The sequence below is a fragment of the Gallinula chloropus genome (genome assembly GCF_964237585.1).
Source record: "Gallinula chloropus genome assembly, chromosome: 11".
NCBI classification, from domain to species: domain Eukaryota; kingdom Metazoa; phylum Chordata; class Aves; order Gruiformes; family Rallidae; genus Gallinula; species Gallinula chloropus.
Window position 1 is genome coordinate 5,552,035 of NC_140096.1, and position 18,079 is coordinate 5,570,113.

The window sequence follows — 18,079 nt, forward strand, 5'->3', positions numbered from 1 at the left end:
ATTGTAGTTAGACTAAAGAGTTATTCAACAGATTGATATACAGTGTTTCAGAAACTGATTTTTTTTTGCCATGTAGCATGTATGGGACCAGCTTTATAGCTTTGCACAGTTGCTGCTGGAGTCTCTTTCTGCTTCTGAGCCTCACAATTTAGAATATGGTATCTTTGTTTCACAGTTGTATGTTTTGATCTGTTGCTGAAGTAAATTTGAAAAACACTGGTTTATATCCTTCACAGACCTCAGTTTGGCATCAAAATGCTGCTGCTGATGTAGTTGCCTGTTTTCAGTCATCAGATCTAGTCAAATAATTCAGATTTTAAAGACAGCTGCTCCACAGGGACTTGATAGCACAGGGTCATAAGCAGAACATGTAAAAGTTGGTATAGAAGATTTTTTTAAAATTATGCTTTGATTTCAGTCTTGCTTTGATATTACACTCCCCTCCCCCTTTTTCCTTTTTTTGGTTTCTTAAGTGTTTCTGGGTGATAACTAAGCCAACACACTTTGACAAAAGTTCAGTGTTTCCCATACAAACATTGCTGACAGAGCTTTCTGAATAGTTTAAGAGCTATATTGGTAAATGAGTTAACCCAATTGCTAACAAACAACTCAGTACTATGAACTTGGGGTTTAAAAATCAGTTTCTGTACTTTGTTTTTAAGCTGTATCTTTGTTGAAAACTTTATTTAGGGGATATTTTGAATATATATTTGAGGTGGGGAGGTATTTTGTCAATAAACAGTTTTGTCAACCTTCAGACATGTTAACTGGTAACTGCAGTCTCATTTTTACCTTCACACATGTTGTACTTGGCACCAAAATCAGAGATACAAAAATGTAAAAAGATGGAACAAATTTCAAGAACTTAAAAGTTTGTTCTTCTGTTTACTCAACACAGAGTGTTTAAATAGTTTGCCTACTATTCAGATAAGTTGCCTATTTTCTTCCAGGCCAAAGAGGGTATGTAGTACCTACCGGGTATTTGTAGTGTGGGAACTCTCATGTTTGCAAGTCTCTAGCTTAGATGTTCTGTTATTTGCATACCTTTGGATGTGCATGACATGAATATTAATAGTCTTGAAATCATCTTTGCCAAAATGCAGTATCCAAGTGGATCATAATATGACATACAGTGCTGTATGCTTTCCTCTTATGTTGTGTAATTATCTATTATTGGTCCTTCTGATCTTTTAAATGGTACTGTTTAATGTGTTTGCAGTAGTTTTACTAATGAAGAGGTTAATAGTGTATTAAATGCAGAATGCCTTTAAATATTTGATGGTTGCAATAAATTTTTGTAAAACGTTTTTCTTGTCCAAGCATTTAATTTAATACAACTCTGACAGCTCAAAAATCGGACTCTTCCCACAAAGCCAGTACAGGGTTTAGAACAAGGTGTTGTTTGGCAGTTTTCACAATTTGGTTTTATTTCTTTTTTTTTCTTGGTTTTTTTGGTAAATGTGTATGTCATTTCATCCAAATACTCATCTCTCAAACTATGTTTTAAATGGTTCTGAATTTGTAAGTTACCAAAGGCCCATTTAATTCAGTATGCTCTAGCTGAAAGAACGGTGGCTTTTATTAGCCACACAAAAATGTTCTTTCCCCTTCCCATTCCCCATCCAAGGCTTGTTTTGGGCAACCTTATTTCTGCGTGTAAGTAGTAGGTATTTATGAACACTACATGTGAGTTGATTGCCAAATCTAACTGGTACTAATATGTCACGATAATTGATAGATAAATTTATTTTATAAGAAGAAAAAATACTTTTATAGTGGTGGTGTCTCACCAAGATTTTTTGACAATTAACAAAGGAGTTCATCAGATTGGCACTCTAAAATTCATGAACAAGAATGGTGCAAATTGGCATGTGGACTTAACTCCATGTCATGAGAGGCTGTACCTACTGTTCCATTTTTGCTGAAATGTCTGAAGGGTAAAGTAATCCTGTTCTGTGACTAAGCAAACCATGGGATAGCTCTTAGATTGCCCATCTCTCACTTAAAATGCTTTCTTTTAGCATAAGTAAAAAAATACATAGTAACCAATTCATTAGTTTTAAATGTGTATTGCTGGTATCATTCTTACAAAGGTGAAATACGAAATCCTGCTTTATATAAAATCATACTTATATACTGTTTTATTCTAGAGTTGGTTTTCTGTTTCCTGGTTGAGGTGACAGCCCCATTCTGGAAGGCACTGCATAAATATGTGTTGGCAAAATGTCCTTTATAGAAATCTCACAGTGTCTTTAGATACTGTGGTGCAGGGCTAGGCAACGTGCCGTAATCACGGTCACAGCAAATCAGTGGCAGAAGTGAATGGAATGCAGGGGGGATTTATTTACTTTTCACTCCCTGACATCCTCTGCCAGAGGTCACACAGGTGTCTGCTGCTTAATTCCACAGGTTTGTAGTGTTCAACTCTTACCTCTGGTTGGCCAAAACCGTTTTTTATGTCCTTGACCTGAGTATATGTTGTGGTATCTTTTCATCATGGGTTTCTCTGGAACAATGTGAGCAGGGGAGTTTTCACACTATCACCATTGTTTTTCTTGGCGCTTGCAGTCTGCTGTTCATGCAAATATTAAAATGTTAAAGCTAGCATATGAACTTTCTTAGCTTAGAAACTTGTCTGCTCTAGAACTGGGTTTATATCTTAAAAGTGATAACATTATCTTGGGCCACATACATTTTAATTTAGAACCAGTCTCAAGAGCCCCGTAGTGTAATTCACTGAAGTCCTTTGTTAGTCACTTGTCAGAGACGTTTGCAAGGCTTCATCTGCTTGGTTCTAATATTGCTTACACTTGTAATTCATCTCAGATATGTAGTTACATCAAAACCAGGCATCTTTTCAATTGTGAACATGGAAACAATGTGTTAGCTTTTTAGCCTAATGCCATGGCAGTAGAATGCCCTGAGGAGGATGTGGCTCTGGCGCTGAACACACAGTTCTGCCTGTTTGCTTGAGAGCAGTTCAGTTGTTACCCTAGCTAAAAACGTGCCTGAGTTTTATCTCAGAGTATAAAAGCAGTAACTATAATTAGAAAAAAGTAAATTTATCTGGTGTGGTTGGTGGTTCTGAAGATGATTAGTAGGAAAATAAAGCATCTTCTGTTTGCAGATAGTAGATTTGGTGTGTGGTATTTTTAGGTGAATGATACATTTGCTCCCCCCCACCTCCAAACCATATTCCATAAAAGAACAGATAAAAACGTCTGTCATCTTTCCTGAAGGAGAAAAGTCAACCTTTGTTTAAAAAACAGAAATACATTATAAAGGTGACTTGTATGAGAGGTAAGTATTGTTACCCACCTACTAGCTGACAGTGCAAATGCTTTGAGGACAATCCACAATAAGTCAAAGGCAGAATTGCCAGGCAGGGCTTTCAGGATGGAGTTCTGAAGTTTTACAGATCCCTTTAGTGTTCTGCTGCTTTTTTTTTTTTCTTTTTTTTTCTTCATTGCAGAGCAGAACTTTGGCAATTTTTTTTTAACAAGAAATTATCCAAACTGCTGCTGTCCATATTTCCTGGAGTAGAATTCAAGGTCAATAATTTATATGAGCATCTTTTAAAGAGAAGCCAGCCTGCGATATTCCAAGCAGTTTCATTTTGAAGAAAAAGTTCTTCTGACCATTAAGAGATGGAAGAAATATAGTCCTAATTTCTTGATAAGGGTTTATTGATTCCTGTTGCTATTATACATGAAGTGGTGGGTTTTAAAAAATCCAACAAGGCCCAAAACCTTAAGTCTGTTTTCCAAATGCTCTGCAAGGACCTAATGAAAAAACATTTGGAAGATGTTACTTATCTATGGACTTTAGGAAGTTTTCATTGGGTTCATGCTGTGATCTGTTGATATATATGGAATTAAAGATTACCAAGAGTGCTGCACTGTAAAGTTCTAATCAGTTATTTGTTTCTCAAAAGAGGGGGGTGTTTCGGTTCCTGATGTATATTCTGTGACACACTGAGCAATCTTAAATGTTTATTAAACAATTTCACTTCCATCTTTTAACTATAGCAGAATATACAGTGTTGGTAGAACTTCTTTGGAAAATACTGTGTGAAGTGTTAGGGAAAATTGCCTTGGGAAAATCCCCTTTCAAAAATTCCTTTCTTTCAGGGACAGGTTTCATGCTGAAAACTGAAATACGGATTATTTAAAAACCTATTTGATAGTGTTAAAGGAACAACTGCCTTTTCCCATGTCTAAGGAGCCGCCCTTAGGAAATCACTGTTCCTTTTTACGCTTTCCTCGTGAGGCCTGCGTGAGGTTCACTTTCCTTGGGTTTGAATTGTTGTTTGACTGGTCTCAAAGCTTTCCTGTTCTGAACCAGGTACATACAGTTTACGTTAATTCTCCTGAAAGGCAACACAGACCAGATCTGTCCTAGGAAAAAAAAAAATACAATCTTCATTTGAAATTGGTGGCCATGGAATGAAAATGATAATATATCTGAAATTTATGTGAGAAAGGCCTGGTTTCATTCTTTCAGGATTTTTTTTCCCCCAGAAGTACAAGTTCTCAGATAAGTCCTTCATTTTCCTGTGCTTTTGACATGATTTATATTTTGCCTTGCATAGATTCATAGAAGATAGGGGGGTTTTATGTCGCAAAAGCAGGTAAAGAAATTATTTTCCCACAATAACTTCTTGTACATTAGCTGAAAGCACTCCTGTGCAGAAATGGACCTGTGAGGAGCTGAGCTGTTTGTGGAACAGGAAATAGGATTGGAAGTTTTTCTTTGCAGATCGGGTCCTGTAATGTTTGATGAAATGTTTTTGTGTGTATACACATGGTCTTTTATTTTTCACTGTGGTTGCTCTAAGGCAGGTGCACATAGTTCTCTGAGGGATTTGGTGGGGGGGGGGTTCTCCCCCTGAGGCACTTGATGTCACTTCGCCTTGAGCCATCGTGAGTTGCTTCAATGGCTGCAGCATCTCTTTTGCAGTATGGTGGGCCCAGGCAATTAGACTGGCAACACAGTTGAAGCCGAGCTATGTAGAAATAGGGTAATACATTGTTTTTTTCTTTTTTTTTTAATCTTTACTGCATCTTTTGCAGTAGTTTTTAACAGGCGTTCAGTGACACACTGATTTGAAAACCTACTGTTGATGTAGACACTAGTCAAGTAGATTTAGTGCCTCAGGAAATGAATCTCACTGTTTTAGATCAAGTAAGCATGCTAACATTTTTGGAGGGGAGTGATTGGTGTATTAGGATTTGCTCTGCAGCACCTTCTCATTCTCTTTACAGTTAGAACTCATATAGGTGCCTGTCCCAGAACCGAGAGTCCATCCGCATAGACTGTGAATAAAATGAAACGTTTTAAGCTTGTACATGTTATAACTGTCTCTAGTCTTGCTGCAAAGCATGGAACTTCTTTTTTTAAGAGGCCTTATACAGATTTGCTTTCTAAAAGCAAGTTAACACGTTACATTTAACATGAGATTTTGGCTGATACGTCCTGTCTTACCACAGTGACTTTTCATCGTGTCTTTTTTTTGTTCAGCTTTCAACCCTTCTTTTGAAGTTCTGAATGGTATAGGATTACACTTAGCGTTTGTAGATTTACTTGAACAGTGGAATAAATAGTGTTTTCTGTTTTACTTCAAAGAATTGCCAAGAAAATGCTTTTAGAAGAAATCAAAGCCAATCTTTCCTCTGATGAGGATGCATCTTCAGATGATGAATCGGACAAAGGAAAAAAGAAAACGGGAAAACAAAATGAAACCCCAGGAGATGATGGTGAGCACCAAAAAGCACCTGGGAAAAAAGTGGTACAGTGTCTGTCATAATTTCAAAGGTCACTTGGGAAAACTACAATTACTAATGTTCCTTTGGTTTTCAACAAAAAAAAGGTCATTGATGTCAATAGATAGTTGTCAGATAGTGGCCAGTGTACATAGTCGTGAGGATTGTCATCTCTTTTACTCTTCTGTAAGTGTAGTTTTTTAGTATTAGTCTGGTATTGTAACCAACTCAGAAGTTACAGGGATTTGTGAGGAATAAGCAGATCAGTCGTTGGAACAGACACACCAAGCGTTCAGGCAGTGTAAAGTACTTGCAATTTGTGGGAACAGCAGTATGTTGTCCATGATTTCCTGGAAAAGCACAGTTTAGTCTAAATTAATTCAGATTTTACTTCTTGCCAAATTTAAATAAGAAAAAAATGACCATTGTGCATGTTGTACTGACTCTTTCTCTCTTACAGAAGTAAATGAAAAAGAAGATAATTCTGAATCGGAGTCAGAGGAAGAAGAGTCAAAGAAGCCTAGGTACAGACACAGGCTGCTGCGACACAAGCTGACAGTGAGTGATGGAGAGTCTGGTGAAGAAAAAAAGGTGAAACCAAAAGAGAAGAAAGAAGGGAAGCGCAGAAATAGAAGGAAAGGTACATAACAAATGTTTCTTGTCACAAAATGAACTTGCTTTTATAAAATAAGTCCAAAGCATGTCAGAATGGACATTTGAAATGCAGTGATTCAAACATCTCTGTATAAACTTTTGTGTATTAAATCTCAAATTCTCTTACGTGTGTTTGATAAATAGTTTAGTTTTAAATGTCAGGCGCGGCCCTCTCTACTTAATGCATCCTCTGAATTAGGTTGATCTTGTGGAGTCTTAAAATATTTATCTTCAGTACCAGAGTTGAGGTCTGTATGTCTGATTTGTGAAGATAAAGCTTGTCCTTTGTGTAATTCCTCTCTTGAACTTGGGCTGTTAGTAACCAGCAGTTTCTTCATCCTGGCGTTTGGATGCCGCAGGCCTGAGCTGAACGCCAGGTGGCACTGCAAAATGGCGCCTCGCTCGGATCTGGCCCGGCCTTGCTGCATGCAAGGACAAAGAGGCGGCCAGCCCTTCGTTTAATCCTCTTGAGCAAGGAGGGGAGCGGTAGTAGAGACACATACTTACTGCCACGGTGGTCGGTGTAGATGCTGATAATATTTCGTGGCCAGCTGACATAAGTACTTCCTTGTTCTTAGTGTTGCACTGGTGCCAGGCATCTTTTGCTGTGGTCTGCAGACTAAAAGATTCGATGCAATTTGTTTTAGCGTTTTCCTTTGTGAAAACTCTCCTTTTTATCTGCTTTTTATTGTATATTCATGCTTTACCCCTGTGTGGAATTATAACTCTACTAGTACAGTGGCAGTGTGCAAATAAGATGCAGCCAGACCAATTCTCAGGATCATAAAATCATAGAATGGTCTGGGTTGGAATGGACCAGGCAGGGCCACCAACCTCCAGGCCTGGGGCATCTACCACCTCTCTGGGGCGCCTGTTTTAGTGTGAGACTTTTAAATCCCCCACTCTCAATAAATAGAGCAATACACTATATTTCAGCTCCCCAGATCTATAAAGCAGCCCTTGTTTTAAGCCTTCCTGTTCGTAGAACTGTTAAGTTTTCCACTGTGGTCTGGGTCAAACTGAGATTGTAAAGGCCCTAAATGGCATGCTGGCCTTGATGACCTCTGAATGCCCATGATGGCTCCTAAGGGGAGTTATGGAAGTATTACCTAGCACTGCCAGTTTAGGTGTGTTTTTAACTGTCTTTTGAGTCAGTTTTCAACTTGCATTACCTGAGGAAACTTCCAAGTCATAAATAAAGTAATGTAATTGCATATGTTGTTAGAAAATAAGGGTCATTTGCATGAATTGTGAAAAACAATTATAAAATGACACCTAAAACATTTGAAACCAAAGCCTCCATGTTCTCTTCTCCTTGCTCACTGTTTTTGGATGCTTTCTTGTGAACTATACTTAGATGTATCCATGCATAAAGACCTCAAGGCTTGCTGGAATAATGTCCCTCAGAACTCAGTGCTTACGTGTTAAGCTTTTCTGCTCTGTACCCCTTGCACTCCTGTTCCTCCTTATTAGTGTGGTTAGTGGGTTCTGTGCTGTCTGAAAGGAGCTTGTACAGTGCCTGCAGATCTTAAAAGGTTTGTTGTGGGATTAGAAGATATGTAATGTCACTAACTTGAACTTCAACGTGAAATCGCACTTTGTTTTTTAAGTGAGCAGCGATGATTCGAATGACTCGGAGTTCCATGAATCTGCAGTTAGTGAAGAAGTCAGTGAATCTGAAGATGACCAACGTCCAAGAACAAGGTATAAATAAAACTTAACCCTGCTAATCCTGTGTTTGGTTTTTGGTTTTTAGTAGTGCAGTTTAGGCAGAGAGACAGTAAACATTTACAGCTTTGGATCAGTGCTTAAAACCTTTATGATACTTGTCTGTTATTTGATATTTGGTAATTAATTTTGCAGTAAACATGAGAATTTTGACTTTGTACTGCAGTATATGGTACCTGGTGATTTGATGAGCCATATGAAAAGATGATTAACAAAAATTGTGTGGTTTTATGCCAAAAAAAGTAAATGTCAATTGAAGAATGGTGGATTTCAGTAGAAAAATAATACTTAACAATTCTGAGATCCTTCAGGGTTGTCTGAAATACATGATTGCTGTGTGTGTCCGGTGAGTTGAGGGTGAGAAAGGAATCAACCCCAGATTTCACAAAGGCGTATATATTCTGTTAATTAGCTGTGTAGTTCATGTACTTTTTCTTCATCGTTTTTCAGTGAGGCAGTGAGTCCTTACTGTTAATCACTAATACTACCCTGCATTTTTTAAATAGATCAGCCAAGAAAGCTGAGGTGGAAGAAAACCAACGCAGCTACAAGCAGAAAAAGAAACGGAGGCGTATAAAGGTTCAAGAGGATTCTTCAAGTGATAACAACAAGGTGCTACATTGGTTTTGAATTAATAAATGGGAAAAGGAGTTCCTGTCTCTTGCCAGCTGCACCGGGACTTGGGTATCTTAAACAGTGCTGTACATAGTACACTAAAACCTTATGTTTTAGTGTATTAGTAGTTTATTAACTCAGTGTTAATTCATTGCTAAAAATTGTAACGTAGCACTGCTATGGAGAAAAAGCATTGTGTTTAAAACCATTTCCTGTTAGATCTTGATAAAAATGCATGATGTCTTTTAAGCAAGCAGAATTTTTAAACTATATGGATAATTTGAACAAACAGTAGATTAAGGCTTTCCTAAATTTCTTTCCTGTGTGGAGTAGGTGATGGCTGATCTTGCAGCACCACTAGAACAGAAAAATAATTCCTTTATTCATAGTCATTAGCTAGTATCAAATGATAATGGTACCTTTGGTGCTGCCTTTGCACAGCTGGGCTTATCTTTACCTGAGAATATATTGCAGTTAAAGTGGCACTTGTCATGATGGTAAACTTGTTTTTAAAAATAAAATATCTTTTTTTCTTAAGAGCTAAACTCCACCTGTGCTTATAAAGCTTTTTGGGAGCTTGTCTGCAAATGAACCATTTGATGGTTTGTGCCATAATGTTCTTGCTTACAAATTTGTTTAATTTTTAATAGAGTAATTCTGAGGATGAGGACAACGACGATTCAAAGTCTCCTGGAAAAGGCAGGAAGAAAATAAGGAAAATTATTAAAGATGATAAGCTTAGAACAGAAACACAAAATGCACTTAAAGAAGAAGAAGAAAGAAGAAAACGTATAGCAGAAAGAGAACGGGAGAGAGAGAAGTTGAGAGAGGTATGTGCTGTTTCTTTTTCAAAATGCTAGGAAGTTGAATTGATGAGGATGGTGTTTAAATCGACATAGTTCAACCTTAACTTAATTTCATCAGTAATTTAAAAGCCTTGTAAGGTGCAGGTTCCCTTTGTGGTTTCCTGCAGGTTAACATTGGTAAGTTTTATTTAAGACAACTAAAATCTTTAGCAGGCTGTCTCAGCTGCCTGCTGCTTTACTTTCCATGGGGGAAAGCACTCTCCCAAAGTAAGTTGTGATGCATGAGTCAAGATTTTTTAAGGTTTCTCTTTACTAAATAAATTATGTCTTCCAGTTTTGCCAAAGCTAGTGTCTGTCAAGTGCCTGGTAGTACTCACTTGTGAAGTATTCCTATGATGCTCTGTTTCTGCTTATAGGTGATAGAGATAGAAGATGCTTCACCTCTGAAATGTCCCATTACAACTAAGCTGGTTTTAGATGAAGACGAAGAAACCAAAGAACCATTAGTGCAGGTTCACAGGAGTATAGTTACCAGACTGAAACCACACCAAGTAGATGGTAAGGAAAGACAGGTTTTGCTTTGGGTTTGTTTCCTCAGCTGGCACAGCACCTTACACAACCTGAGTTGGGATCGTAAGAAAAAACTCCTTGGCAGGCAAATGCCAGAATGTCAGGTTTAACATCTTCTTTTTGGTACATCTGAACAAAAGTAAGCAAGATCAGCAATATACAGTTCTGGTTTACAAGCAATGTGAAAGAGATGTAAGGTGGAAGGGTCCTCAGAATTATCCGATTCTCCACACTGAGGCAGAATCTAGTACATGTTTAGCATGCTATTGAGGAATGAGCACATCCACGTTTTACAGTTTTCAGTGAAGATTTAAAAATCTCACAGATTCTCCCAGTTTTCTCAACAGAAATCTTCTGATACCTGATGTGTCTGCAGATCAAGGCAACTTCTTTCCATAGTCTGTTTAGAGTGAAGAAGGGGAAAATGACTATAACCAGTCATAATTTTCTTCACAGCTCATTCTGTTATATTTAGTTTTCCTCAAAGTTCATCATCTACAACCTTTCCATTTTATTAAGAGACTTCTGGACTTGCTTCAGCTCTTAAAGGGAAGTGCCCGGAACCAGACTGACAGAGCAGTCAAGTTGAAGCCTAATCTGTGTTGAGTATACCATAGAATACAACTCCCCAGCAAAAACGTTGCAAAGATTCAAAGGGAATCACCCAGCAGCCCCTGACGTTGTCCATGCATTTTGCTGTGTAGTAGCATATATGTCCTTTATCAGCTGTCACAGCTCTTGAGTTTTATCCTGTTAAAGCACAGAACCTCACTGATCTCCTTGCAGAATTTCTTGTAGTATGTTTCAGAGAATTTTACTAATTTACCAAAAGAATTTTAAACTTTCCATTAAGTCCTTGCCACTTTTCATTGCCTCCTCTTTTCCTCCCATCCCCAAGATTGCAGTCATCTGCACAGTAATATTTTGTGATCTAGCCTCCATATCCGCAGTGAAAACAGAGTATAATAAAGTTCAAGGCAGAAATCATCCCATGTACAACCCCTTGGACAGAAATGATCCAGTAATTAGCCTGATCACTACTTTTCTAAGGGGGTTATTGTGATCTTACAGTGATCACAGCTATCTCTTACCAGGTTAATTTTAATAAAAAGACTATTTAATAATAAAATGTGCAATCATTTTCTTCAGGTGTTCAGTTCATGTGGGATTGCTGTTGTGAATCTGTAAAAAAAACGAAGACTTCTCCTGGGTCTGGATGCATTCTGGCTCACTGTATGGGCCTGGGGAAAACACTGCAGGTAAGAAACAAAACTCCCCTTGTTTTCTGCACTGAAATTGCTCTCAAAAGCTGTTCCAGCAAAAGGCAATTTCAGGGACTTTCAGAACATAGGAAAACTTGCCATTTCCTAGTCAGTGGCTCCATGAGGGTTGCTGGAAGAAAATGTTTGTGAAGAAGTCTTAAGAAAGAGGTTGTGTTTCATAGCATATGGCTGTGAGAGGTCTGACACACAGTTGTGCTTTCTATGCTCTTAAAATTAACTGAGGGTGAGCATTGATATTCCTATGAGAAGGTCGTATTTAATTGTAAGTTTATGTGTAGCTCCCTTGCAACTCAGAACAAGCAAATACAGCTAATAGGAGGCAGGCTTTGGGAAGCTTTGTCTCCAACAGTTTCATAAGCTTAAGGATGTTGTGGTTTTTCTAATGTCTTCCTCATTTGTAGCTCCTTAAATTGTTTATTTCCTCCAATGCTTTTTCAGTTCATCTGTTGCTTTGATAAAGTAGAGGTTCAGGTTTAGATTAATTTTTTGATGGCAGGCTTTTAGTGTCTCAAGTCAGATGCTTTGTGTTTTAATATAAACATAGTGTTTACTACAATTTAGACTCTGGGTTTGACGGATTGGGGGGGGGCATTTGTGTTCTCTTGCAGTAATTGTCCATATGTTCTTTCGCATTTTGGGGTCATTGTGCATCACAAACAGTTAAGATCAGAAACTTGCATTGCTTCAGCACATAACTGAGGGGCATACTCTCACCCCTTTTTCCCTTCTTTGTTTCTTTTCCTGGGCTTTATAATTCTTTGCATCCTGAGATCTTCTGGTTGAAGCCTTCATAGTCACTTCAGTGCATTTTCCTTCTTTACACTGCTGAAGATTGCTTTGTAAAAATCTTTAAAACAAAATACTGTAGCTTTTCTTAAAAATATTTCTGTATTTCTTGGTCTGATACAAGTGGCTCTTCTGCCATGTTAAACATTGCATGGTAAACACCATACCATTTCTGTTAGTTTTTAAAATTCAAAGTGCAATCCTTGTCTTGAAATGCTTCTGAAACCAATTGCACATACAAAGAGTTGCTGGAAAATGATGCTCATAGATCATTTTCTTGAGCCTCATATAATCAGTGCAGGCCTCAGGAGAAGCCTATGCACTTGACCTTCACAAGAGGTTAAAGATCAAAAACCATTTTCTTGAATTCCCTGCATTTCAGTATTTATGCTGGAACCTCTTCAGGGTAGTCAGGAGAGTTGAATTCCTTTTGTGCTTGCTTACTCCCAAGTATCGATCTGTCTTCATACATTTTGGTTTTGCATTTAGCCAGATGGAGCATCACTGCAGATGCTGTGAGCAGAGAAGTGGGGTGAGTTGCCTGTGTTGGGGCTCAGCCACATGGTCTGTTCCCAGGAATTCCTTTAGCAGAAGTCATTTGACAGAAGAAACTTCCTCTCTCATTCTGGGAAAGAGGGAAAATTTTGAGAACTCTGAAGAAGAAAGGATGGTAACAACCTTACCTGTGCTCACGAAAGCAGGGCCACTTTGGTCTCCCTGTCACTGGCCTTAACTGATGCTACATTTCATCATTTCTGGAGGAGGGTGATATCAGGACAACTGGCTAGTGAAATGAGTTACTGTGAACCTTTTTGATCACTGGCTTGAGCTGAACCATTAGAAACCTTAACTTGGAGCTTCTGCAGACACTGGACTTGATTAGAACTGATTTCAGCTCGGGATCAATCAGGGCCAGGAGTGGTTCTTAGCTCTAAAGCCACATGGCAGGAGATGTGCTTAGCACTCTGGTGAGTGTGTGCCTGATGAGTCTAGATCACATTAGCAGCCAGCACGTGCACAGCACTTCATTCTGTATTCTGTCTTCACATACTCCAGCTACGAATGCACTTTGCTCGCTCCCGGGAGCGCAGTCTCTTCAGCATGGTGATGATGGTTCTCAAAGAGGTTATTTTTTTCATACAGTGAGGATGGGATCCTCAAAGCAACTGTGAGGAAATGCCATTTCACCATCCTCTTCCATCTTGGTCAGTTGTGGTAGAAGCTTCCCCTTTGGATTGGGAAGCCCTATCACCTGCCCTGAAGGCTCAAGATCTCTTCATTCCTAGAGAGGTTAGTAAATCAACATGCTAGGATTCCAAGCTGTGTGGAAGAACTCTCAACGTTTCTGTGCCGTAGCTAGATCTGTACTCTGCAGTGACAACAGCCAGCTTTACGACTTTGCTGGGCACTTAGCAAAGCCTTGCAAGGTGCTGTTGAGGCTGCGATGCACCTGTATGTCTGGAATGAGGTCTCTCAGTAGCGTTTCCTCTGTAGTGCTCACATCTGCCTTGCTAGTTGGTGTTTGGCATGGTTCTCACACCGCGATGCTGCTTGGCTTGGCTTAAAGTCTTTTGTTACTGTTTTTGGAGCCTTGAAATCTGCTCCAAGAGAAAATCTTCAGGGAGAGAATCTAGCAGGAGGTATCTGTTCTGCTTCACTAGCGTTAGTTATGCCTCATTGACTTCCTTATCCTTGTGTCTTCCCTCTAAACCATTGCTGCTCAGGATCCTTCAAAAAGTGAAGTTCCATGAGAAGAAATACCTGGTCCTGCTCTCTCCCCTGACCTGATTCAGACAAATCATGTTTAGGACTTGCTGATCCTGTACACCCACTTTCTTGACCTGCCAATTGCAGGATTTAGTCATGGAGCGCTTAGGCTGGTGGGACATCTTCAAATTCTATAGATCCCTTAGATTCCTCTGAAGAGAACAGGCACAAGGGAGTCAAGGGAAGCTCGAGGTTTGTGGTTTTCTGGTTTTGAGGTTCGCTGTGGGGCTTTTTTAGAGAGCGGTCAAAGATGAGAGGGACTAAGTAATTTCCTGTATGTACTGTTTAGGTAAAACAAGGTGCAGTCTTGGTTGGCCGGGGTGCACAGCATGCGGATGGCATGTTTTAAGAGCTCCAGCTGCAGAGTGTATAGCTTTGCTTTGTTCATGGAAGTTGGGGTGACGGACACAATTATCTTGACAGCCTGCAATCCTGTAGAAGAGGACTTGCACATACTCTGCAAGGGGCATTTTCCATGTGTGATTCTAGCTTAGATGTTGAGGCTCTGCAGGAGTTACTGACACCTTGCACTGGAGGCTCACACAAAGCTGCGATGCTTTACTGTACCATTCAGTCTAGGTGACTTGGAATGTTTGACAGGCTCTACACTTGGGCTGGATGAACCATTTCCCAGCAGAAGCTATCTTTATATGTGATCCAGATACGTTCATGTCACTTGTTTCGGCTGTAACTGCCTGATAATCCAAGAAGTCCTGGTGTCCTCTGTGATGCCTTTTGTTGTTTAGTGTTTAAAGGAGCTAGGAGTCCTCAGGAGGAGATTTTGCATCTGAAAACAAGATGTCCTTGTCTTGATAGCAAACCCACTAGGAATTCCTTGTGTATTGCAGCATCTCACGACAGTTTATTGCCCAGTCATGCAGTTTGAACTTGGAGAGTGTATTAAATCAGAGTTGCTAGATCCCAAGATTTCCTCCAGAAAGAACTTTCCAGATATTGTGTAGTGCTGTGGGTTAGGGTGCAGTCTTCAATGTTAAATGTCTGATCTGAGGGCTGGAGCTGCCGTGGGATCATTGAGTCTCCAGCTTCTGGGTTTTTACAGGTTACCTCTGGTCCTGTATTTATTTGCTGCTCCAAACCAGGCAGCCCAGCAGAAACTCTGAGTGACCTCAAAAGGCTGAAGTCTTTTTCCCAAGCATTGAGGAGGTGTTACCTGCACTGTCAGCACAGAGCCGGTCTAGCTTGGAAGCTGGTGAAGGCTTGGAAGGCGTTTCAGAAACCCCCTTCAGAGCTCTTTTGAGGGAGTTTCCAGTAGGTTGAAAAACTGTGCAAAGCATTGATTTAAGACTGAAGTTCACTTTCAAGAAACTTCACACATTAACAAAGTCTAAAGAGGCGAGTTTACTTTGTGTTTGGGGCAAGTAGTGGGAGAAAGCTTAAAAATGACCTAAAGTGATTGGTGAAATATAAAGGGAGTGTTCCATAGTTATGAAATCCTTCAGCTATCCAGTGCAATTCAAAACTGTCTGTGTCTCCTATGTGTTGGATGTACACAGACATGTAACCCAGAGCAGTAAGTCTGTCACTGCAAAATACACCTGTTCTAAGCAGTGAGTTGTTTAACAAACAGGAAAAAAAGAATGTTTGGACAAGAGTGTTGTTGGTAAGTTTAATATGTGAATATTAAGGTGTTTTCTTTCCTAGTGTTACGAGGTGCTAGTTAACGCTGTTACTCAGTCTGTTTTCTTCTTGCAGGTAGTAAGTTTTCTTCACACAGTCTTGCTGTGTGACAAGCTGGATTTTCGGACAGGTCTGGTGGTGTGTCCACTGAATACTGCCTTGAACTGGTTGAATGAGTTTGAAAAATGGCAAGAAGGTTTAGAAGATGATGAAAGACTAGAGGTATAAAGCTTACAAATTTAATAACTGAATGGTATATATAATCGGGAAGCCCCACCGCTCAAAATACAGGCGAAGGAATGCACTTTAAGCATGTGAACAGTCTGCTTTCGCTGATAAGCCCAGGGGATTTAAAAGTTACAGTAGTATTTTGGTATTTTAAGAGACATTGAAGCATATTTTTCCCCCTTTGAAAGGTTTGTGAACTAGCAACTGTGAAACGCCCTCAAGAGCGAAGCTATATGCTCCAGCGTTGGCAGGATGAAGGAGGTGTGATGATAATAGGCTACGAGATGTACCGTAACCTTGCTCAAGGCAGGAATGTGAAGAGTAGAAAACTTAAAGAAATATTTAATAAAGCTTTAGTTGACCCAGGTAAGTGAAAATTACTACAAGTATACATGATATGTATTGTACATTCTGGTTTAAGTATATGAGGTAAGTCACCTTGCAAACGGAAACCTGCTGGGAAACAATTTTAAACAGTATCATTAGCGAGATTTCTCAGGTTTTCCTTGGCTTTTGCTGAGTTACAGAAACAGTCGCTCAGAAACTGCTCTACCTGCTTTTGTAAATTGACTTCTAGAACAGTCTTTTCTGTTTGATCAAGGACAGAAACTACCACAGGAGTATACATTGGAAGCACTTTCTAATAGGTATCTCGTTAGGCTAGCATTGCTTTCTTTACAAGGTAATTTTAAGTGACTCTGTTGGAAATCTGAGGTTATTTTAATCTGCTAAATTTGTTAAAGCACAAGCTGCTTTATCTTTGATAGAAGCCTACCGTTAAGGGAGCAACTAGGCTTGAAAAATAGTTGAGAATGTACCTTTTAAGTGTGAACAAGCAATTAAGTGCTAATGAATTGATTGCAGATAAAGCGCGTAATGTTTTCAGTCTAAGAAACATGTCTGGTTTAAACTCAGCTGAACTGAGCAAACTTGTGAATGCCGATGTGGTAGGCAAGGTAAAGGGTTTCCTTGAGTCTGGAGGTAGGTCATCTTGGCTTTTAATTACCTGGATGGACCTCAGGTTTCTTGGCAGAGTGTGGTTGATACTGTGTGAACTTTGTTCTAACAAAGAGATTCTTCTAATGGGAAAAATAACTTTGTGATTGTTGGCATTGGCCACGTGGAATTGGCACCTCCAGCTCGGCAGAAAGCCTGTTTGAGCAGCTAAAACAATTTGTTTTCTGCCAGTTTGACTCATTAAACCACATAATTGCTGTGGAGTCGGGGCAGCACCAGTACAGTAGCTGGTGAATTATTTTTGTATGATTGTTGAATCCACATTTGTTGATTTTTAATCTGTATTAGGATACTGCATTTGTTGAGAATGTTGCCACAAAGGTCACAAGTAGAGAAGAAAAGGTGAGAGACGCTGTCTTGAGGCAGTAGTGAGGGGCAGGAGCTTTGTATTCAGTTGCCCATTCAGCTGGTGCAATGATGAGTTAAATTTTATGTGCTTTTACAGTGGTTGATTTTTATGGTGGTTTTTTACGTGGTGAAAAGTGTGAGGGGGGTTGTTATGCTGTGTCTTTGTAGTAATATTGTCCCTTCCTTTGTGGATGTGTATTTATATTTCAGTAACTTCAAAGATATTGTGGCGGGAGGTGGTGCATTGAGCATGAGGGTTTGTGACTTGTGTAACCTTCCCTGTCCCGTCACGATACGAAAGGGCCTACAAAGAAACTGGGGAGGGACGGTTTAGAGAGACATGGAATCATAGGATGATGGGGAATGGTTTTAAATTGGAAGGGGGGAGATTTAGACCAGACATTAGGAAGAAATTCTTCACTCCAGGGGTGGTGAGCCCCTGGCACAGGTGGGTGCCTGTACCCTGAAGGTGTTCAAGGCCGGGTGGGATGGGGCCTTGTGCAGCCTGGTCTGGTGAGAGGTGTCCCTGCCCATGGCAGGAGGTGGGGCCTGGATGATCTTTAAGGTCCCTTCCAGCCCAAACCATCCTGTGATTCTGTGAAGTTATGATCTCCTGTGTTTTTTACATACTGCTTGGTTCTTTTAACTTCCAGACTGCTTTAGACAGTGTGGGACAACAGGATAGTGCAGTGTTTGTGATGTTAGTGATTCTTGCAGATGTAATCGAGGTCAGAAACTGCAGCAGATTGCACCTTATAGGTTTTAGACAATTTTATATGAACGCAGAACCCCCTGTTTTATTCTCTTCTTGGACTATTAGCTTGGTAGGATAGAAGCAGACCATTAGGAAAACTGACTTTGAAACAACTCTGTAAGT

At 39.6% G+C, this 18,079-nt stretch overlaps 1 protein-coding gene across 6 annotated transcripts in view; it reads left to right on the top strand.

Moving 5' to 3' along the window:
* Window positions 1-18,079, top strand: part of ATRX (ATRX chromatin remodeler) — an 85,484-nt gene that overhangs the window by 36,693 nt on the left and 30,712 nt on the right. For 4 of the 6 annotated variants that reach the window (XR_014617516.1, XM_084269003.1, XM_084269006.1 and 1 more), the window contains 9 exons: window positions 5,626-5,756; window positions 6,223-6,402; window positions 8,027-8,120; window positions 8,651-8,756; window positions 9,410-9,589; window positions 9,982-10,123; window positions 11,285-11,394; window positions 15,685-15,831; window positions 16,026-16,203. Coding sequence is in view for 5 of the 6 variants with exons in the window: in XM_084269003.1 (XP_084125129.1) it covers window positions 5,626-5,756; window positions 6,223-6,402; window positions 8,027-8,120; window positions 8,651-8,756; window positions 9,410-9,589; window positions 9,982-10,123; window positions 11,285-11,394; window positions 15,685-15,831; window positions 16,026-16,203 (1,268 nt within the window). In the remaining variant the exon portion in view is untranslated. The remainder of the gene's footprint in view (window positions 1-5,625; window positions 5,757-6,222; window positions 6,403-8,026; window positions 8,121-8,650; window positions 8,757-9,409; window positions 9,590-9,981; window positions 10,124-11,284; window positions 11,395-15,684; window positions 15,832-16,025; window positions 16,204-18,079) is intronic. The other 2 variants (XM_084269004.1, XM_084269007.1) reach the window with 1 other exon arrangement.